Source organism: Procambarus clarkii, chromosome 57 (assembly GCF_040958095.1).
Source record: "Procambarus clarkii isolate CNS0578487 chromosome 57, FALCON_Pclarkii_2.0, whole genome shotgun sequence".
Lineage (NCBI taxonomy): Eukaryota > Metazoa > Arthropoda > Malacostraca > Decapoda > Cambaridae > Procambarus > Procambarus clarkii.
This window is the reverse complement of record NC_091206.1, coordinates 9,605,288-9,628,650: the sequence shown is the minus strand read 5'-3', so window position 1 is coordinate 9,628,650 and position 23,363 is coordinate 9,605,288. Positions and strand designations below refer to the sequence as shown.

General features: G+C 44.6%; 1 protein-coding gene across 1 annotated transcript in view; it reads right to left on the bottom strand.

The window, feature by feature from the left end:
* Positions 1 to 23,363, bottom strand: part of LOC123745073 (lachesin) — a 443,149-nt gene that overhangs the window by 4,883 nt on the left and 414,903 nt on the right. The window contains exons 5-9 of the mRNA XM_069306239.1: positions 19,625 to 19,753; positions 18,373 to 18,536; positions 16,942 to 17,074; positions 8,931 to 8,993; positions 5,531 to 5,797 (exon numbers count right to left, since the gene is read on the bottom strand). Of these exons, the coding sequence (XP_069162340.1) occupies positions 5,531 to 5,797; positions 8,931 to 8,993; positions 16,942 to 17,074; positions 18,373 to 18,536; positions 19,625 to 19,753 (756 nt within the window). The remainder of the gene's footprint in view (positions 1 to 5,530; positions 5,798 to 8,930; positions 8,994 to 16,941; positions 17,075 to 18,372; positions 18,537 to 19,624; positions 19,754 to 23,363) is intronic.

Genomic DNA, 23,363 nt, shown 5'->3' with positions numbered 1-23,363 from the left:
CTTTGATAATAGAGAACTGTGGAACCTGACAATTTTTCATATACAGGCTAAGCAGTAACCTAGATTCCTGTTAAATTTAGGTTTAGTATAATAAGAAACTAAATATTAGATCCAAATAAGTAAACATGGGTCACTAGAAATGTATGGTCCTTGTTTAGTTCACTTATTATGCACCCCATACCTATCCAGTGAGCAGTAGTGGACCCCATACCTATCCAGTGAGCAGTAGTGAACCCCATACCTATCCTGTGAGCAGTAGTGGACCCCATACCAATCCTGTGAGCAGTAGTGAACCCCATACCTATCCTGTGAGCAGTAGTGGACCCCATACCTATCCTGTGAGTGGTAGTGGACCCCATACCTATGCTGTGAGTGGTAGTGGAAAATATTACGGAACATATTGGACTCAGGAACTGGTTGGTTGGGTGTTGGGCTTAACGCCTATCAACCTTTATAGGGCTGTTAAAGCCACTGCAATAGTTTGCTGACCAACCAGCAATTATTCGTTAGTCCTGAACATAGCTTAGGACTAAAGTAAACTACGTGAATATACATATATTCACGTAGCTTACGTATTTTAGAAGCGGGGTATACTTATCGGTGTATATATCGTCAGAAACTGAAGTTAGCATTGAAATTTAGAAACATTGAGTTAGCTACGTTACAAAACTTGACAAGCCCATACATGGTTTAGCAAATATATCAAAGTCTCTTATAGCATATAATAGGCTCAGGAACTGCACGTAGTTCACTTAACAAAGTAAGTTGCAGCCCTGAAAAGCCAGATAAATGAGTTGTAAACAAACGCTAACCGTCTATTTAGTCTTCATCAGACTACGATAACCGAATGAAACGAAAATTCTAACGTTATCGTGTTTGAAACACTAAAACGCTCGGTATTTTCGTTTCATTCTTCCTTCGTGGACACTTACACATTATTAGAATCACATGTTTTTTTGTGTGTGATTATTCTTGCACTGACTAATGTGTTTAGTACCTGGCGACAGCTCGAAATCCAGGAAAGTTAGATACCCGGGCAAGTTAGATACCCGGGCAAGTTAGATACCCGGGCAAGTTAGATACCCGGGCAAGTTAGATACCAGGGCAAGTTAGATACCCGGGCAAGTTAGATACCCGGGCAAGTTAGATACCCGGGCAAGTTAGATACCCGGGCAAGTCAGATACCCGGGCAAGTCAGATACCCGGGCAAGTCAGATACCCGGGCAAGTCAGATACCCGGGCAAGTCAGATACCCGGGCAAGTCAGATACCCGGGCAAGTCAGATACCCGGGCAAGTCAGATACCCGGGCAAGTCAGATACCCGGATAAGACAGATACCCGGACAAGTCAATTTTTGGACTTGTTCACACTGAGTTACAGAGTGATGCAGTGCACGTGAAAAGTATAGTTGACAAGGGTTATATTTGGTCAGATCAACAGCACCAGGTGATGCACGACTGCATCACCTGGTGCTGTTGGACTGTCAGGACTGCATCACTCTGGTGAAGTCACCAGCACTCTGGTGACTTCACCAGAGTGCACTTACTCACCCAGCCTAAGCCTAGAGCAGAAATAACGGTGACATATTCTACTTTTGGAAAGCAAGTGAAGACTAAAATATATAATCGGTGCGAGAAATTAAACATCAGTTCACACCATGAACAAAGGTGGACAACAAGGCGATAATATTTGATGTGAGGGATGTTGCTGTTCCCTCCTCGCAGCCATTTTCTAACGGGTCTAATAAAGTGGTTATCCCGTTTATATAATTTCAAAACGATAACGTATACATAAATTTATATGTAATGGCTATTTATCACGGTGCATGTAAATAATTTAACTGGGAAAAGTGTCATGATTTTTTTGCAGCTCCAATAAATAATTCAATGCACGTTTCATTATTCAGGTATTTATTTATGATTGCCCATTTGTGATCGTGTTAATTTCAATTAGCTATTTACAAAAATAATTGTGTTTTTACCAGGTTTACAAATGTTTTGAAGTTATTCCACTTTATATACGCTTATATATTAATATTATATATATATATATATATATATATATATATATATATATATATATATATATATATATATATATATATATATATATATATATATACATACATTTTTTAAGTATATTTGCTTGGTTATGATGTTGGGCTTAAGTAAGGCTATTAATCTTTGGAGGGCTATTAAGCCCACCACGAAAGCTTATTGACCAACCAGCAAGTATACTTTAGCTCTGAACACAGTCCAGGACCCAAGAAAATTGTGTATCACCAATCAGTGTATAATCCCCATGGTAGGTTGTTCACATACATTAGGAACAGTGGTCTTAAAACCGACCGTTGGGGGGACTCCACTTGTTGGGGGAACTCCACTTGTTCATTCCCCCAACTTTAAACCTCGTCTCTGACTGTTATAAGTCCTTCAAGTAGTTCCGCACCCAGTTTAGTAATGTCCTCGTTATCCCTGGGATAATACAGTCTAACCAGCCAAATTGCATTGACCTTTTCATAGAATTCTATCTTAAAAAGTCAGGCATGACTTTCGCCTTCTAAATCAATTGTGCTCTTTATCCTCTCCAGGTGTTCAGTTATTCTCAACCTGATAACTTTAATGTTTACCTACCACTGACACAGGTTTCGTTTTAATGTCTCGTCTTTTCCCCCTTTATTTAAGTATTTGAGTTACATTTGCTCTTTTCCAGAACTGTTTGAGGTTTCCAGTCTAAAGTGTTTTATTGAAGTGTTGTGAGCGAGTGAAAGTATCGCTGTAAGCTCCTTCAACAGCCATTTGTGATATTAGGTCTGACCCTATTGAATTTGATGCATCTAATTCCCCTAAGTTTTTTTTTTTTACGTGTACAGTGACTATTATGTAATCCAGCGTTACCTCTTGCCTTTCATCTGGCACCCATGGTCTCTTACTATTATTACTTTGAAGCAACATTGTTACAACGTTGTAGTAACGTGCATTGAACAGCTGAGAAACAGTTGAAAAACTCTGTTGAAAACCAAACCCATTTTTCAGATTTCATGGAACCACTGGGAGTTGCAATAGGAGCCCCATCCTATTAAAGGGGGCAATGGGGCAAACCCCACCCTGCCTATGACAGTCACCTATCACCTATGAGTCACAAAGTAAAGCTGGGTGAGGCTATAGTGTTCATTCCTCAGACATGTTCTTTTATAGATACAGATAGAACAACTTTGGTTGGTTCTTAGCTTTTGCCGCAATGTTGATTTCAAATTGACTCTCGGCTTCCCGCTTGACTTGACTGTATTCATTTTTCACTCCTTTCTTAGTGCTTCTCTACTGAACTCCATTCATAGTTCCCTGTACCTTATCCATACTTTTCTGGTCCTCCCCTTTGCTTTCCTACATTGCCGATTGAATCATGGGTTTACTTTGTTTTTCTCATTCACCTGCCTCTCGAGTGGGATGAACAGCTGCATTGCATTTGTACATTTCTGAGCAATGAATCCCATCATCTCGTGTGTGGTTTTCTCTCGCTTCTCACACCACTGGGCTTTACTCAGATGGTCTCTCACCTTGTTGTGGTCCCCACGTTTGTCTCTGCCTCAATCAATTTCTTTAACTTCTTTATAGTGGTTGTGACGTTGGCTGTTGTTGTGGTGGTGGTGGTAGTAATGGTGGTTTGGGTGGGGGGGTGGTGGTGGCGGTAGTGGTGGCTGTGGTGGCGGTAGTGGTGATGGTGGCGGTAATGGTGGTGGTAGTAGTAGTGGTGATGGTAGGGGTAGTAGTAGTAGTGGTGGTGGTGGTGGTGGTAGTGACAGTGGTAGGTGTGGTGGTAGCGGCCGTCCTCCAGTACAGGTCCTGTCGTTAAGCACATTACCGAGGTAATGCTCTCATTAACCCACCATTCTCTTCCCTCTCTTTCACGCCTCATCTTTCGTCGCGTGTTTCTTCTCATTTTATTAGAACCGTCTCTGGCTAGTTCATTGATATCTCTAACTTTGGTACTTTATTTTATGTAGCTCCTATTTTTGTCCTTATAGTACTGTCTTGTGCTTGTTACTATGATAATTATAATGCAGTATTAACAATAGGTTGAAAATCGTTGAAACACTCCGGGATTCGAACCAGCGTTCTGGGGCACCCCAACCGCGCTCCTTAACCCACTAGACCACGATCTGCTCTAAGTAAATTAACCGGAGATTCAAGTTGTTACGAAGTACCTGCATACACTCTGCCACTTGAGGCAGAGTGAGGCATCCCAGTTAGGATGCCTCAGGACCCCAAGTGGTTTAAGGTAGGATCCCAGGTTAAATTACTTACAGCATTTCGTGGTTCAGTGGGTTAAGGCGTGCGATTAAAGAGATAGAGAACGCAAGTTCGAATCCGGCAGAGTGCTCCAGTAATTTTCGCATAATGATTTCACGCAATTATGATTTCCTAGTGTGAAAAGTAGTTATAATAATAATAATAACAAAAGTAATATATAAAATGTTTAAATTGAAGAACTTGCATGCAGTTTGCCATTATAAAGACAGTCTTACAAGGGATGTGAACAATCTGAGGTACACACCACATTTTGCTATACCTAAAGTTGACTCTAGTCGTGGAGAAGTAGGTTCTTGCGGTGGCCTTAATAGCCCCTCCAGAGGTTGGTAACCCATAACCTCTACGTCAAACGATAATGTTACTTCATAACCTCAATGACAATGGCATTCGTTGACTCGCCTCTTCTCTCTCCTCTTTAGGTTAAAATAAACTTGTGATGGTAAAGAAACCGTTCACCTCCAATCCATTCACACGTGTCTGTTTCTACACGTTATTGATATATTTACGTTTCTATATCCTCCATCATTAATATTTACTTTAGATTTTTTTACTAATTAGCACCGCTTCTAACATTGTTTGCGTCCATATCTACAACATATCTATCCATATCCATATCTTCTATTTAGTGCCCTTCTTATCTAACTTTCTATTTAGCATCGCCTGTATGTTGACCAGACCACACACTAGAAGGTGAAGGGACGACATTCTCAAGTCGAATCAATCGACTTGAGAATGGTCCAGGATGGACCGAAACGTCATCGTCCCCTCACCTTCTAGTGTGTGGTCTGGTCAACATACTTTAGCCACGTTATTGTTACTCATCGCCTGTATCTATCACTGTCGTTGTCTAGTATCGCCCTCTCGTCCCTGTCTAATATCGTTCTTCCCTTTCGCACCTTTCCTGTTAAATACTGTTCCTATTAGCAGCTCACTAGTAAGGCAATTCTGGCACCTTCCATGTCTAACACAGACGGTTTCTAGCACCGTGTCTAGCACCGTCCGTGTTTAGTACGCTTTGTATCTAGCAAGGTTCGTGTGTTCCACCATCCGTATCTGGCACCGTTCGTATCTAATACAGTTCGTGAGCAACACCGTCCGTATCCAACACAGTTCTTATCACCTAACCACCACTTTCCACTATTATTATAGTTACCTATTTTCGCTTCCACTCTATGATGATGACTACCGTCCCTCACCGTCTCTACCCGTCTTAGACTCACCAATAGCAGCGACACTGAAGATGTTGGTGAAGAAATGACCTTGCTCTTGCTCGTGTGGTCCTCGCTCGCGCCGTCTGTCCTCCTCCATCCTCCGTCTGTCCTCTGGATGCCAAGGTCCATCCGGCTGCTCCATGTCCTTGATCTCCTCCAGGTCCCCAGCGTGAAGGACCTCGTCGTCGTCCTCGCCGATCTCCGCTGGATCCTCCATGTTCGGCTTGTCTCCCTGACCTTTCCCCGCCACACTGTTGGTTGTCTTGTGGTGTAAATCTGTGTAGAGAAATTATTGTCTTTTAGTGGGTTCGTCTGTGTGTGTGTGTGTGTGTGTGTGTGTGTGTGTGTGTGTGTGTGTGTGTGTGTGTGTGTGTGTGTGTGTGTGTACTCACCTATTTGTGCTTGCGGGGGTTGAGCTTTGGCTCTTTGGTCCCGCCTCTCAACTGTCAATCAACTGGTGTACAGATTCCTGAGCCTACTGGGCTCTATCATATCTACATTTAAAACTGTGTATGGAGTCAGCCTCCACCACATCACTTCCTAATGCATTCCATTTACTAACTACTCTGACACTGAAAAAGTTCCTTCTAACGTCCCGGTGGCTCATGTGGGTACTCAGTTTCCACCTGTGTCCCCTTGTTCGCGTCCCACCAGTGTTGAATAGTTTATCCTTGTTTACCTTGTGTGTGTGTGTGTGTGTGTGTACTCACCTAATTGTACTCACCTAATTGTGCTTGCGGGGGTTGAGCTCTGGCTCTTTGGTCCCGCCTCTCAACCGTCAATCAACTGGTGTACAGATTCCTGAGCCTATTGGGTTCTATCATATCTACATTTGAAACTGTGTATGGAGTCAGCCTCCACCACATCACTTCCTAATGCATTCCATTTACTAACTACTCTGACACTGAAAAAGTTCTTTCTAACGTCTCTGTGGCTCATTTGGGTACTCAGCTTCCACCTGTGTCCCCTTGTTCGCGTCCCACCAGTGTTGAATAGTTCATCCTTGTTTACCCGGTCGATTCCCCTGAAGATTTTGTAGGTTGTGATCATGTCCCCCCTTACTCTTCTGTCTTCCAGTGTCGTAAGGTGCATTTCCCGCAGCCTTTCCTCATAACTCATGCCTCTTAGTTCTGGGACTAGTCTAGTAGCATACCTTTGGACTTTTTCCAGCTTCGTCTTGTGCTTGACAAGGTACGGGCTCCATGCTGGGGCCGCATACTCCAGGATTAGTCTTACATATGTGGTGTACAAGATTCTGAATGATTCCTTACACAGGTTCCTGAACGCCGTTCTGATGTTAGCCAGCCTCGCATATGCCGCAGACGTTATTCTCTTTATGTGGGCTTCAGGAGACAGGTTTGGTGTGATATCAACTCCTAGATCTTTCTGTCTGTTTCGTTAAGTACTTCATCTTCTATTCTGTATCCTGTGCCTGGCCTCCTGTTCCCACTGCCTAGTTTCATTACTTTGCATTTACTCGGGTTGAACTTCAACAGCCATTTGTTGGACCATTCACTCAGTCTATCCAGTTCATCTTGTAGCCTCCTACTATCATCCTCTGTTTCAATCCTCCTCATAATTTTTGCATCGTCGGCAAACATTGAGAGGAACGAATCTATACCCTCTGGGAGATCATTTACATATACCAGAAACAGTATAGGTCCAAGGACTGACCCCTGCGGGACTCCACTTGTGACGTCTCGCCAATCTGAGACCTCACCCCTCACACAGACTCGTTGTCTCCTGTTGCTTAGGTACTCCTCTATCCACCGGAGTACCTTCCCTCTCACTCCAGCCTGCATCTCCAACTTTCGCACTAGCCTCTTGTGTGGCACTGTATCAAAGGCTTTCTGACAATCCAAAAATATGCAGTCTGCCCACCCTTCTCTTTCTTGCCTTATTTTTGTTGCCTGGTCGTAGAATTCAAGTAACCCTGTGAGGCAGGACCTGCCATCCCTGAACCCATGTTGATGCTGTGTTACAAAGTTCCTTCGCTCCAGATGCTCCACTAGTTTTTTTCGCACAATCTTCTCCATCAGCTTGCATGGTATGCAGGTTAGGGACACTGGCCTGTAGTTCAGTGCCTCCTGTCTATCCCCTTTCTTGTATATCGGGACTACGTCAGCTGCTTTCCAAATATCTGGCAGTTCCCCTGTTGCCAGTGATTTGTTATACACTATGGAGAGTGGTAGGCACAGTTCTCTTGCTCCTTCATTTAGAACCCAAGGGGAGATTCCATCTGGGCCTATAGCCTTCGTCACATCCAACTCTAGTAAACACTTCCTTACTTCCCCACTGGTAGTCTCAAACTCTTCCAGTGGTTCCTGGTTAGCTATTCCCTCACTTACCTCTGGAATTTCTCCTTGCTCTAAGGTGAAGACCTCCTGGAATTTCTTATTCAATTCCTCACACACTTCCTTGTCATTTGTAGTGAATCCTTCCGCCCCTGTGTGTGTGTGTGTGTGTGTGTGTGTGTGTGTGTGTGTGTGTGTGTGTGTGTGTGTGTGTGTGTGACGCGCGTGCTTGGGTGTAAATATTTTTTATATGAAATCTCACGTTCCATTACATTCTGCAATACTGAAACATAAAACTGTGCTCATATTTAGGCAATGTGGTGCACGATTTACGATCTAATATATTTTGGGATACCAGCTATTAATATTTCATTTGTTTAGCCGAGGACGCCAGCCTGGTTGTTCAGAGCCTCACCCAGTGAGGGTCTGAGTAGATACCTCCAGTTGTAGAGGCGAGGGGGGGGGGGGGGGAGGAGGAGGAGGTCGTGGGCGTGGGTACATATCAACCACCATCGCCTCGACGACTGCCGCTGTTAAGACTCCCGTTGTTACTACAGCTCCTGCAGCTATCATCACCACCACTATTGACAACGACCACAACATGAAAACTCAGCCCACGCTGGAAACGACGCCCCATCATAGGAGGAGTTCCCATGTTGGGGTCGTTGCCAAGAGAAGTGATGATGATAGTTGCAGGAGCAGTAGTAACAATGGGAGTCTTAACAGCGGCAGTCGGTAGGGCCAATACCCCATATAGGAAATGACACCCCATAATAGAACCAATACCCCCACACGGGAAACGACGCCCCATCACAGGAACTCCACGCCTTCATATGAAAGGTGCCTCCCTACAAGGGGACATTGTCCTTTTCTCTTCCTGCGAATGTTGCAGGAATATATATCCAGGTGTGTGTGTGTGTGTGCGCGTGTAGTTGTCAGCTATGTAAATGTATCCCTATGTGCATGCGTTCGTAGGTGTTTTACACGTGCATAGCCCAATGGACGTGCTCTGTGTCTGAGCAACAAGGAGTAAGACTGGGTAATCAACAAAGACAATGGTGTCCATGCACACTCAGCACTCCTGGCTCCCGAGGGACCTGCCGTGCTCCCTGTACCTTTGAAAAGCTTGTCGAGATAGGAAGGCGGGTTGGTCGGCACGGGCGTCGGGGGCTCCGTCTCTGCAGTAGAAACACCATTATTAATATAGACCTGTATATATATATATACTAGAATATCCCTGCATATATCTGTAAATATACCTGCATATACCTTAAATATTATCTGCAAATACCTACAATTATAACTGCATATAACTGTAAATTATATATATATATATATATATATATATATATATATATATATATATATATATATATATATATATATATATATATATATATATATATATATAGGCTACTTTATATAACATTGTAATAGTGTAATTGAAACAAAAAATTGTGTTCACAATGTGTATGATCAGCTGAAGAAATTTCAAAACTCTTTGGAAACCCAAACGACAATCTCAGACTTCGTAGAAGTTGCTGGGATTCGAAATAGGAACTGACCCCACGCGGCCTGTGACAGTCCCATACCGCTCGTATGTCATCTGGAAAAGTCTGGTGAAGCTAGGCTCATGCATCTGTTCTCCAAGCCTTACTTGGTCAAAATAGACTTTCTATTTTATAGATGCTAGATGAGGGAGGGGGGGGGGGTACCGACAGTATATGGATCTCTCCCTTCTTCCCTCCCTGCTGATCTCTCTCTCTCCCTTCTTCCCTCCCTGCTGATCTCTCTCTCTCCCTTCCCATTCTCTCTCCCTCTCATTGTATCTATATGTTGTTCTATCTCCCTTCTTTCTGTTCTCTCTCCTTCCCTTCCTTCCATCCAATTGTATTTTTCCTTCCTACCTCCCATTCTCTCTCTCCCATTCTCCCTCCAATTCTTTTACCTCGTTTCCCTCCCTTTCGTTATCCCTCTCTCCCTCCCTCTTGTTCTCTTTCCCTCTTTCCTATTCTCTCTCCCTTCTATTTTATCTTCCTGTTATTCTCTCTGCCGTGAAAAGAGAAAAAAAATGTTTAAAAAAAGGGAAGGAGAGAGAGAGAGAGAGAGAGAGAGAGAGAGAGAGAGAGAGAGAGAGAGAGAGAGAGAGAGAGAGAGAGAGAGAGAGAGAGAGAGAGAGAGAGAAAGAGAGAAAGAGAGAAAGAGAGAAAGAGAGAAAGAGAGAGAGAGAGAGAGAGAGAGAGAGAGAGAGAGAGAGAGAGAGAGAGAGAGAGAGAGAGAGAGAGAGAGACAGACAGACATTGAGGGGTAATACAGGATTTGGGGTAATACTTTAAGGAATGGATGGAACAATGAAAATATTGCGGGGAGGGAGGGGGGGGGGGGCAGGAAACGCCAGGAAGGAAGAGAAAGCGTCCAGGGGACACCAGACGACGCCAAGTGATATGGATGAATGGATGAAATGGTGATGAAGCAGAGGGCAGCCACCAGGGATGGCAGGGAGGGGGCGGGGCGATGGGAGAGGAACAGGAAGGTAGGGAGGAGAGCGCGGAGTGACGGAACGGGAGGGGGGAGTGGAGTGTGAGGGAAGGGAAGGACAATGGATCGGTGAGTAAGGGGAAGGGAATGGAAGGGATAAGAGGAAAGGAAAGAGATAAAAAGGGAGGGAGTAGTAATAAAAGCAGCAGGAGGAGGAACAGTAGCAGCGACAGAGGAAGCAGTAGCAGTCACAGAAACACTGCAATAGCAGTAGCAGCAGCAGCAGCAGCAGCAGCATCAGCAGCAGCAGCAGCCACCATCCCCACCACGGCCTGGGTCGCCTGACTTTTTACCGGTGCGACTCTCACGCTGATAAGTGAGTTTCCTAATTGTGGCGGAAGAAGGCGTAGAAAACGCCGCGCTAAGAACGGCAGGAATGGAGAATGATAAGACGATATAAAGATTCTCTTCAGCAGGAATGGTATTTTCTACATTTTGTCCTACATTTTGTTAGCAGTACATAGGTACCTGGGAGTTAGACAGCTGCTACGGGCTGCTTCCTGGGGATGTTACAATGCTTTCTGGGGATGTTTTTACAGACCGGGCCGCAGGTACGCTAAGCCCCGAAATCATCTCAAGCGAACCTCATGATAACCTGGTGAGAGTTGAACATGAAACACCCTCCCAAACGCAATTCAATACTGTTCAACCTCTCAACCAATTTAAATGAGAAATAGGGAAGTACGTAGTTGATATGTTGATGTCATTGAATGATTTCAGCCCCTCTACATAGTGAAGAAATTTAAATCCCACATCCCACAGATCTTTCATTCTTGTAATAAATACATTTTTCTATCGCTATTTATCAAAGGGGATGCATATGCAAATACACATAAGTTATAATTCCCCACTACCATAATTTATACCTGGTCACCCTACTTAACATCAGCTGATATCTTCTCATAAAATAAAAAATTATGTATATCATTCGTGACTGAAAGTAGTTGAACTATCAGGGGAAAGCGCCAAGTCATTGCGACTATATAGCAATTGGAAAGAGGTCAGGATAAGGCTTTGGCATGGGACGAGGGGAAGGAGTGGTGCCCAACCACTTGGACGGTAGGGGATTGAACGCCGACCTGCATGAAGCGAGACCGTCGATCTACCGTCCAGCCCAAGTGGTTGGGGGTTCGTGACTGAGCCACAGTGGAAAATCCAAGTGAGGGAAGATATTCTTCTTGCCAGACCTGAGGCCTGCTTCTTGACAGTTTGACTCGTGTGTTTTGATAGATCTCACGCGTGCAGAAACACTGGCACTCCTACAACGATTTAGGTGAAGTGGTGGAGGCAGACTCCATACACAACTTCAAATTTAGATACGACAGAGATCAATGTTCTCAGAAACCTGAACACCAGTTGATTGGGGGGATTGAGAGGTGGGACTCGGGAGATGTAATCCATCCCCCGCAAGCATAACTGGGTTAGTACAACCTGCGCCAGGCAACACACAACGCACGCCAGGCAACACAACCTACGCCAGGCAACACACAACGCACGCCAGGCAACACAACCTACGCCAGGCCACACACACCACATGGGGTGTTGATAATTCAAGGGAAGTTTACGAGGCCAACTTTCAGCTGTTGTAACTTACAGTTTGTTTACTCCATTTATACAACACTTGCATTAATAAATACAACTTTTAGCGCATTTCACGGTAACTTTTTCCACGAGGTTCTGCAAATGCTAACTTGAAGCAGGTTCGACATACGATGATAAAATTATATACAACTCAAAGTATATACTGTACTGTGAAGGGGGTCAAAGTATATACTATACTGTGAAGGGGGTCAAAGTATATGCTGTACTGTGATGGGGGTCAAAAATATACTCGTTAACGTCCATATTTGACCCCGGGAAGAGACCCCTGTTCACAGCAACACAGATTTAGTGAACATCTGCGATCCTGAACAGTTTAAATGCACAGCTTTGATAAACGACCTGACTGTTCGCACATGTGCAGTGTTGTTCGTGTACATGAAGCTTCTCAACACGATTGAATTACTCTTGCGTGTAACTCGAAGCGTCTTTTGGGGCACCTGCATGGGCGCACGCTTGTGTGTATGGACGCTCACTCGCCCATCCACAGGGCAGGGCGCCCATGCGGGCGCCCTGCCCAGTACCTTATCCGCAAGAATGCACCCCCTCCCCCTCCTCTCGCCCGCATAGATGTCCATTCACCCACATGGACACCTGTATGAGGGGGGCTCCTTCCTAGGCCAGACCAATTAAGAAGCGTCGCGTCCTTGGCGTACATTCGTGTTTTAAGCCCAATTACAACTATTAAGGAAAACTCACTTGAATAACCATAAGGAAATCTTAGCGAGATGACATTCGTGACGCTCGACATCTGCGCTCACCAGATAAACGCATGACCTTTCAGAAGGTGGAAAAAATAAGGGAAAGAAAGGTGGCTCTTTTGTGTAGAATGTAGACTAACTGGATTTCTCTAATGTTCCTCTTCTCATCTGCTTTCCTCTCCCTTCCCATCCTTATTCTTACCTCACATCCATCCCTCCCTCCACTCATGTCCCTACATCCCTCCTCCACTCATGTCCCTACATCCCTCCTCCACTCATGTCCCTACATCCCTCCTCCACTCATGTCCCTACATCCCTCCTCCACTCATGTCCCTACATCTTTCCTTAACCTCCTGTCCCTTCACAATGCCCTCCCTCCCTCCTCGACCCCCAACTCATGCTCCCCCTCCGCCTCCTCTCACTTCTCCCCACTCTCTCATGGCACTCCTTCCCTCACCTTTATCTTCCATGTTCCATCCTTCCCTCTTCCTGTTCCTGGCCAGAGAAAACACACCCGCAGGAGTTGGTTGCAGAAAGTAAGATGAATAACACAAGGAGGAGCGATTCGACCCACCAAAATCTCTGCTAATTACACTGTCTCTTCCTGCCAGGAGTCGTATTTTGGCGGACTGGGAGGCAAAAGATGATAAACGGGATGCCTAATTGCCCGCGTCTTCCGCCCTCCCACACCCGCCCCCGCGACCCTCCCGCGACCCCTCCCGCGCCCGCCCCCGCGACCCTCCCGCGCCCGTCCCCGCGACCCTCCCGCACCCGCCCCCGCAACCCTCCCGCACCCGCCCCCGCAACCCTCCCGCACCCGCCCCCACGACCCTCCCGCGCTCGCCCCCGCGACTCTCCCGAGCCCGCCCCCGCGACCCTCCCATACCTGCCCCGGCGACCCTCCCATTCCCGCCCCCGCCACCCTCCCGCCCCGGCGACCCTCCCACACCTTCCCCTGCGACCCTCCCACACCTGCCCCGGCGACCCTCCCACACGCGCCCCAGCTCCACACCTGTCTCCCACAAATGGCTCTAAACTATTCCCTCCCAAAGCATGAAGGAGGGAACTTGTTCAGTTCATTTTAGTTTCCCATCATCAGGGAAACGAAGTCTGTTGAGGTGACTCAGGTGCCGCTAGGACTAGACCCAATACTGTCCTCCTCCCGGCTTCCTGTTTACTGCTAGGTGAACAGAGGTATCGGGTATAAGGAAACGTGCCCAAACGTCTCGATCGGATGTGAGAAGACTGCACTAATCCTCCCCCCCCCCGTCTGCTAATCTAATAATATTCTTACATTTTCTTACTTGCTAATTGGTTTAGTGCGTCCACCTCTGGACGGTCATTAAGACCACCACAACAGTTTACTGGCCAGCAGTCACCGAGTATACTTTAGTCCTTAACACTGTCCAGGACTACACTCGCAGTGTACATTTATCTAGAAGACAAAGTACATTCTATGAGATGTACATTCAGATGAATGTACAGTGTACATTTATGTGATTGTACATTTCTCATATGCACATTCACTGTGTACATATACATCCGTTGCTCTTCTGCATCATTCTATTTGTAGATGTTACAAAAATAGGTCCGGACCCTATTAGAGCTGATTAAATATTGTGTTTTGTTATCCTGCTCCGGCCCATTACAATTCTTATTAATTAACTCTGCTAAGCCTCTGTATACAAGCAACATTAATTATTACTCAATGCACTGATCTAGCGCCTGTGTGTGTGTGTTTTTAGTGCGAGTTGAACCCAACTCATATTGGTGTTTAGGGTTTAATATTTGGGCGGTACACGTGTGATGGGAACACCTGCCGGATTATCTGGGGGAACTGATGTGGAGGAACTATGTGAGGGATCTGGGTGGGGGAACTGATGTGGAGGGGTGGGGGAACTATGTGAGGGATCTGGGTGGGGGAACTGATGTGGAGGGGCGGGGGAACTGATGTGGAGGGGTGGGGGAACTGATGTGGAGGGGCGGGGGAACTGATGTGGAGGGACGTGGATACTGATGTGTTGGGGCGGGGGTGGGGCTCTTTCCAAATGAAATCGCGAAATAAAATAGTTTCAGAGATATGAAATCGTCGAATAAGGTCACCAAAGCAAAAGGTGATTGCTAAACAAAATGTCATCACAAATAAAATACGATCGCCAAATAATGTGTGGTCGGGAAAAGCGCCAAGACGTCGGGAAAATGTGATCGCCAAACAAAATGGGCGTTTGAGTGAGTGTGAGTGTGTGTGTGTGTGTGTGTGTGTGTGTGAGTGTGAGTGTGTGTGAGGGAACAGACTCATGACAACAGGAAGCGGCCGCGTCACCATTAGTGTTGCTGGGTATCCCTGTGTGGGCTCCCTTAAGTAAATCACCCCAGTAAGGTCAACGTGAAATTTCCGGTTGCTTCTTTACCACAAACTCTGTTGATGTTAGTACTATGAGCGCTTCGCCTGCGAGCTAAAGATGAACACTTAAGCCTTTAACTTGTCTAATTTGCATACGCTCGGAGTATCATGTCTGCAGAGGAGGGAAGAGTGTCTTGGGGACTTGAGCCGTTCAGATAAAGGTCTGTCGCGGGTCTTTGTGTGTACAGTGTTGCTATGGGGGCTTGGTCCTTCCTCCTGGACCCGCTAGGTGGTGCTTACTAGTCACTTACTATATATATATATATATATATATATATATATATATATATATATATATATATATATATATATATATATAACAGTAATCTCATAAGTGAGCGTCTCCTCTTCTTGCTCTCTCCTCTCGGCTCTGCTCACCAATTTCGTTCTCCTCTGCTTCCTCTAAATCATCCGACACACATGATTGGTGCCGTCACTAAAAACTTTTGGAAAATTTCCTCGATCATCATAAATTCCTTTCATTAAATTTCATTTTTTTCTTGGTCACTTAACCCTACTTGCTTTCTTTTGTATGAGTTTCTTTCTTTTTATTGTTCTCGCTGCTTGGGTGTAAGTGTGTGTGTGTGTGTGTGTCTGTGTGTGTGTGTGTGTGTGTGTGTGTGTGTGTACTCACCTATTTGTACTCACCTATTTGTACTCACCTATTTGTGCTTGCGGGGGTTGAGTTTTGGCTCTTTGGTCCCGCCTCTCAACTGTCAATCAACTGGTGTACAAATTCCTGAGCCTACTGGGCTCTATCATATCTACATTTAAAACTGTGTATGGAGTCAGTCTCCACCACATCACTGCCTAATGCATTCCATCTGTTAACTACTCTGACACTGAAAAAGTTCTTTCTAACATCCCTGTGGCTCATGTGGGTACTCAGTTTCCACCTGTGTGTGTGTGTGTGTGTGTGTGTGTGTGTGTGTGTGTGTGTGTGTGTGTGTGTGTGTGTGTGTGTGTGTGTGTGTGTGTGCATGCGCGCGCGCGTCAGTTCAAGAAGTGTGGGGTCAGGAAGATCTTCCTGATTTTGTGTTTGGGGCCTTCATGTATGATCTGGTCTAATTACACCAGCGTTCACGGACGCTGTTCTTCCGATGTTTGTGTGGAAGCTTCACCTGATCTTAACCTCCGGATGTTGTGTTATTCTCGTATTGCTTCTTTGTTTTGCTTTCGATTCTTTCACAATCTCTCTCTCTCTCTCTCTCTCTCTCTCTCTCTCTCTCTCTCTCTCTCTCTCTCTCTCTCTCTCTCTCTCTCTCTCCGGAGCTCACCCTGTGCCTCTTCCTGCTTTCAGTTAGTTCCTCAAGGTATCGTCTTTTAAACCACGGGCTGATAGTGTGCTCTCTTGGTCTGTCGTCCTGGATAGAATTTATGTTGTTACATCTGAATATCTGTGGATATCAGAGTCTAGATAGCCTACGATCTTTTGTTCTTTTGTGTCTCGAGCATTTGTCTTCCAGTCATCTTTCTCACTGTCATATGTCTCACTATTCTTTCTGGCACACACACTCCTTTCCTGGATGGTTTATCTTCCCCTCTCTCTCTCTCTCTCTATCCTTTTGACTCTTATTTGAACTGTGTAGGTAAAGACAGAAAGGGAGAGATGGAAGAGGAAGATATGTGTGCGTTTGAGAGAGAGAGAGAGAGACAGAGAGAGAGAGAGAGAGAGAGAGAGAGAGAGAGAGTGTGCGTGCATGCTTGGGTGTGAGATGGGAGAGATGGAGGGAGAGAGAGACTTTTGGAATGCATGTACTTTGCTCGGACGCATCTCCCACCTTTATCTCACTATACTCCTTTCCCTTTTATTCACCCCGTAAAATCTCCTTCCCTTCCCTCTCACCACCTGCCTCCCCGCTGCTCCTCTCACCACCCACTTACCGTACAGCTTGATGAGTCCCTCCGTCTCTCCGCGGGAGTTCTTGGCGACACACTTGTAGGGTCCGTAGTCGTCCTCCTTCCGCAGGCTCCTGATGGTGAGCTTCATGTGCGTGCGGTACGACACTTCCCCCGGCTGCCGGCACAAATATACAACACTGTTATCACTCTCCTGTGTAATACTGAGCTTTGCATCGTTGTCATCCATAATCTGAATCCTTTTATTTGGAAATTCATATTTCGAAATTTTGATAAATGGGGAAAAATAGCACCAACAGATTTATTAAAATGTTGTGCGAGTAGATAGCAGGAAAATATCGACCATAGGTTCTGTATATTGTTAAAAATTGTGGTGCTTATATCTGCTTAACCTAGCTTATACTAGTACATGGCATTTGGCTGGGTAATAAACAAAATATGTATGTTTACGATGCAAGTATCACGGGACGTTGCTCTCACCAACCGGGGAATGCTGCCACTATGTAAACAAATAACTGGAACCAGTCACAGTTGAAGTATCAGTGGTGAACCCTTACAGTGTGGGATCTAAATTACCAAGGAATTTCAAGCTTCATTTCTCATTAACAGGTTTTGCTATTTATGGACAAAAGACCCTGGAATATTGAGCAAGTTGGTAAATACAACAATCACACAAATATGGGGTTTAACGACTTATATATATATATATATATATATATATATATATATATATATATATATATATATACATTGACATATTTAGGTCAACCACAATAAACGTGGGTAATATATAATTTCCTTTACTTGGTCCCCTAGGAGCCTCGAACCACCGACTCCAATTGGGGGAGAAGATAGCTCTATCAACCACGTTATGAACAGCCACAATAAGGAAGGATTTTAGAAGCACCTAACTGCTCTCCAACTGGAACTTTAAGCCTTCCCTGAGCTGCCACACGAGCATGGAGGAATTAGTGATCCACGCTCCAGTCATATACATTGTCAATCACATTAAACATGAGTAATAGCCAATAATAACAATGGGGAGAGGAGACGAGCTAGTAATAACAATAGGGAGGATACGAGCTAGTAATAACAATAGGGAGGATACGAGCTAGTAATAACAATAGGGAGGATACGAGCTAGTAATAACAATAGGGAGGATACGAGCTAGTAATAACAATAGGGAGGATACGAGCTAGTAATAACAATAGGGAGGATACGAGCTAGTAATAACAATAGGGAGGATACGAGCTAGTAATAACAATAGGGAGGATACGAGCTAGTAATAACAATAAGGAGGATACGAGCTAGTAATAACAATAGGGAGAGGAGATGTGCTAGTAATAACAATAGGGAGAGGAGATGTGCTAGTAATAACAATAGGGAGAGGAGACGGGTTAGCAACAGCAGTAGGGGTAGAGGTGACGGGGGCTCCAGGAAGGAGCGTGATGTTACCCGCTCGGTGATGTGGTACTTGCGTCCCTGGTGGAGCATGACCCCCTGGTTCCTGGTCCAGTAGGTGAGGGCCGGCGGGTGGGCCTCGATGGTGCACTCGAGGGTGATGCTGTAGCCCAGGGGCGCCCCGACCAGCTGGTGTGGGATGCTCATCATGGGAGGAACTGTGGATAGGATGAATGGTTGCTGTCACAGGCTCACACATCTCTACGTCTCACTGCTATTAACGTCTTACAACGTGAATAATGACAAAGTGTAATATCATACAGGTATTTTTAATTAGTACTTACCTAGTTGCGCTTGCGTGGAGGTTGAGACTCAATTCTTGGGTTCCAGCACTGGTGTATAAGTGCCTGAGCTCATGGATGTCTGTAATACCTTTATCTGAAGCTATGTTTGTATAGTCAACAACAGGACCTTGCTTTGCCATTGCCAGCGGAAGATCAGGCTTGCAAGTACATCTTGATGCTTATAGATACAAAGGTAGAACTCTCAGAGAGCTTCAGAGTAAGGTATGTCAGAGTACAGGGGGCTCATGAACCTGTACACCAGGTGATTGTATGCTGAACGTCGGAGCTCATTTATTGGTTGGTTAAGACAATGACAGTTCCTGCATGTATCACTGTATTTAATTATGAAGTTGTGTGTATAAGTTTGCTTAAATAACGTAATCTGAACCGTTATCTTTGTTTATGACTCAGTGAAGGTTCTTACTTGCTGTGTGTGTGTGTGTGTGTATGTGTACTCCTTGAGGTGTTTTCGGGGCTTAGGGTCCCCGCGGCCCGGTCGTCGACCAGGCCTCCCCAAACTCTACTTTCACACACATACCATACAATTCAGTTGTACTCCCAACTAGGTGAGTTCAACTTTACTTATGTAGTTGTACTCACCTAGTTGTGCTTGCGGGGTTGAGCTACAGATATCTGGTCCCGCCTCTCAACTGTCAATCAACTGGTGTACAGGTTCCTAAGCCTACTGGACTCTATCATATCTACATTTGAGGTTGTGTATGGAGTCAGCCTCCACCACATCACTGCTTAATGCATTCCATTTCTTAACTACTCTGACACTGACAAAATTCTTGTGTCACTGTGGCTCATCTGGGTACTAAGTTTCCACCTGTGTCCCCATGTTTGTGTGCACCCTGTGTGTGTCCGGCGAGTGTGAGCATGTGTGTGAGTGTGAGTATGAGTGGCTGTGAGAGTGTGTGTGTGAGTGTGGGTGTGAGTGTGAGTGGGTGGCTGACACTTACAGTCGACGCTGACCTGGATCCTCTTGCTGACGATGGGTGGAACACCGTTGCGGGCGATACAGAGGTAAGCTGCCATATCCATCCTGCTGACCCGCGCCAGCTGCAGACTGGCGCCATTGTACTCCGTCACTGTCAAGGCAGAGGACACGCTCAAGGCACACAAATACCTACAAGAATGTCAATGAACTTCTCTTCTCAAATACAGATTAATAAATGGCTCGCTGCATGACTTCACAGAAGACTCATCGTGTTTACAGACATTAACTCATTATTATTTAACATATTTGAAGTAGATGCCAGATGTAAAGATTACAATATGTTATATCTACATTTTAGTGAGAATCTTGTTCTTCTCTACGTAATAGATTAACAGTGTGGGAAGAAGCTTATGAAATGGAAGGTACGTAACTGTGTTATTATCATGGCTATTGTAACAATCTAGGCTGTTGTAACTATGTCAGTAAGGATAGGATGTATGTTTCCTAATGTTAGAGGATTGCTGTCAGTTGACAGCTGAGAAATTTATGAAATATGAACATGTTTATTATGATGTTAGACACTCAAATATTTGTCAAATTTTATTAGTTAGGTTAGCTTTTGTTTGTGGCATGAGTTGAATTGTGGGTTTGGATACTAAACCTCGTGATTTTTAACAAATTAACAAGGTTTACTAAGTGCTTGTGCGGGGGGGGGGGGGGGGGGGGTTGTAACAAACTAGGCTGTTGTAAGAATTATCCAGAGTGGTTTATCGACAAAAGAGAATGGGAAGCTGAGCCCGCATGATGACCTGGGAACCTGACCCCAGGGGAATTCGCGGTGGAAATAACCGACGCTTTGTTCATAGCTGCGTATAATGAACCATCCTATAGTATTCAGTAATTTAGAGAAGTAAGTAATTATCAAAAGAAGTAATTTAGAGAAAATTAGCCTTTATTCATTTTGCATTAAAATTGTATTGTATAATAGTACTGGATACAATATCAAGAGTATTCTAATTATTGAGTTTAAGTCACCATCAGTGACGTCACGAATCAGATCTAACTTGTAAGGCGGAGTGACCGGCGGTCATAGGTCATCAGGGTTGACAGGTCTACTATTTCTCAAAGTTCAATTAACCATTTTTGGGGGATCGGGAACAGCTCTGCCGTTAGATGTTTGTGTAATTTAATTTCAGTAAAATAATTCAACCAGTCTGGATCAATTCAGTACAAACAGAGGTTAATTGTTATAACTTAACCTTGCTAAAGTAACTGGGTAAGCGAGGCGGAAGGTTACAATGCTCTAGCCTGGGCTAGACCAGACGAGGGATAGATCAGTGTGGAAACAGGAGCAACTGGGAGAGGCCAACCATCTTACCTCTCCCCAAGACCAGCCCAACATCTTTAGCTGGTTGCCCAAGGTATAGTTGCTATGGTTATTTATAGAGGTAGTCTCATTGCCAGTCAGGTCAAGTAGGGAGTGTTAAAGTGACAGGGAGTGAACATATTTAGATTTTTGTTTTAGTTTTTCTTTTAATAAATTAAAATTTGTTAGTATTTTGCATTTTATTATTTCCATGTGTTATGTATACTTGTCCTGGTCACGTGGTCCACACGAGGAAGAGTTGGATTGGGCGCCGATTCTAACATCGATTCTAACATCGAATCATTCCCGTGGAATTAATTTCACACTCTTAAGTTTCCACTGTCATCGGTTATAGTGGGGATCAAGCCCCAAGGTTGATTAATTAGCGTGATCGATCCAGACCTCGATCATTGCTCGGTGATGCTGGTCTGGTGGTGGCAGCGTAGAGGCGACTCTAGGGTTTTGCTCAAAGCCTAGGTCACGTCATACTGGGTGTAGAATCCTAAGTCGGTCAATCGTCTTAGGACCAAATGGCGTGGAGTTGGTTTTGGTAAAAGTTTTGGAGTCCCTTGGTAGAGAATAAAAAGTAAGAATACGGGTAGAGGGAGTAGAAGGTAGATAAGAGAGAGGAACGCTAACCCGTGTTACACTATCACACAGGTGACAGAAGGTCAGCATAAATGAAGTCAGTGTGGGGGCAGTTGCCTGGGAGTGCCCGGGGGCGCCCTCCCGGGAACTTCAGATAATTGGAAATGAGAGAAAGACCGAGGGAGGAAAATATGGATTGATTCTGTTGTGACAGCTACACTGGGAGTAAAAGGAAATAACAGTAGCAGTGACAGACAACCTGCAGGACTACTTAATATGATTGGCGTCGGGAGAAAACAAAGTAGCGATTATTATCATATATAACTCGCACCAAATAGCAGGAATATATAAGACAAAATCAATGGAAATTGTTTCAATCTCAAGGAAATTGTAGCCCCATGTGCCAAAGGGAGGAAGGGCTAAACCACCTAATGCAGGTCAACCAATTTCACAGAGAAACAGATTGGCCAACAAAAACCACAAAGGTGTATATAGACGTACAGAGAAAGGTTAGGGGACACAACAGATTAAGTTTTGTTTGCTTGAGATAATAGTAGACGTCCTGCGGTCTCGAGAGAATATGGAGTTGCGTTCTGGTGGTCGAGGCTGAAGTGTCCACTAACCGTTCTCTGTACGTCTATACATCACGTTGTGAATAGTGACGTAACACATCACTGTTTACAAAACTAGCAGTGCAGGTTACTACTGGAAGGCAGCGACAGTTGCGAGGTAGCATTTGAATGCATAGTTGAAATGAGGAAGGGAAGGAGGGGGGGGGGGGACCACACTAAGAAATGGACCAAGAAGAACACGAGGTTCCTGAACAGGGGATTACAGGAGGGCACAAGACTCCTTGCAAAAGGTCCCGCTGGCAAACGAACTGAAGGGTAAGAAATCAAATGAGTTGATGAAATATGTTTGTCAGAAATGTTCATCTCATTGAGGGAGAAATTCCGTGATGAGAAAATCCTTGATTCAGTAGACAGTGCAGAGACGCAAAGGATAGGGCATGAAAGTCAAGGAAGAAATATATAGAACATGACACGAATGTAAACAGGCAAAGATAAGGAGAATTAAAATCGAGTACACAAGAGTCAAAAGAGATACAGAACAACTTTTTGGTAAATATAAGAAAAGTAAAGGACCCGACCAAGCTTCTTCAAAGTCAGAAAAGAAGGAAAACGACAGTTCCAGAAAATGTCGTTAAATTAGACGGAGAAATCCTATCAGAAAGTTAAAGTAGACGGAGAAATCCTATCAGAAAATTAGAAAGAGGTATATGACAGATCCGATAGCAACACCAGGAGGTTCCAGATTCAGAAACTTCCTGGAACTTAGGAGATCTAGGATGGGATACGATAGATAGTCAGAAGCAACAATAACAGTACAACAGTCACTGATGACGAGGAATAAGAGATACCTGTACCTGGAGGAATGGCAGTAGAACTAAACTACAAGTGTACTATTTTTATCTGCTAACTACAATATTTATTTAGCAATTGAGATTGGCGAACTCCTCCTTGATCACTGGGAAAAGATAAATGTAGTGTTGACAAGTAAGAAATGAAAAGACAGGAAGCTCTAAACACCAGACCAGATTTACTCATTGTTTCCTTGCAAAGTACCGGAGAAAAATAATTAGGAATAAAATTACTTCATATTGTTCCTGGATATAAGTTTTTTTTTTTTTTAACCAGAAAGCAACATGGTTTTAAAGATGGCAAATCATGCTTGGCTATGCACACGATTAGTCACAATAACGTGGCTAAAATATGTTGACCAGACCACACACTAGAAAGTGAAGGGA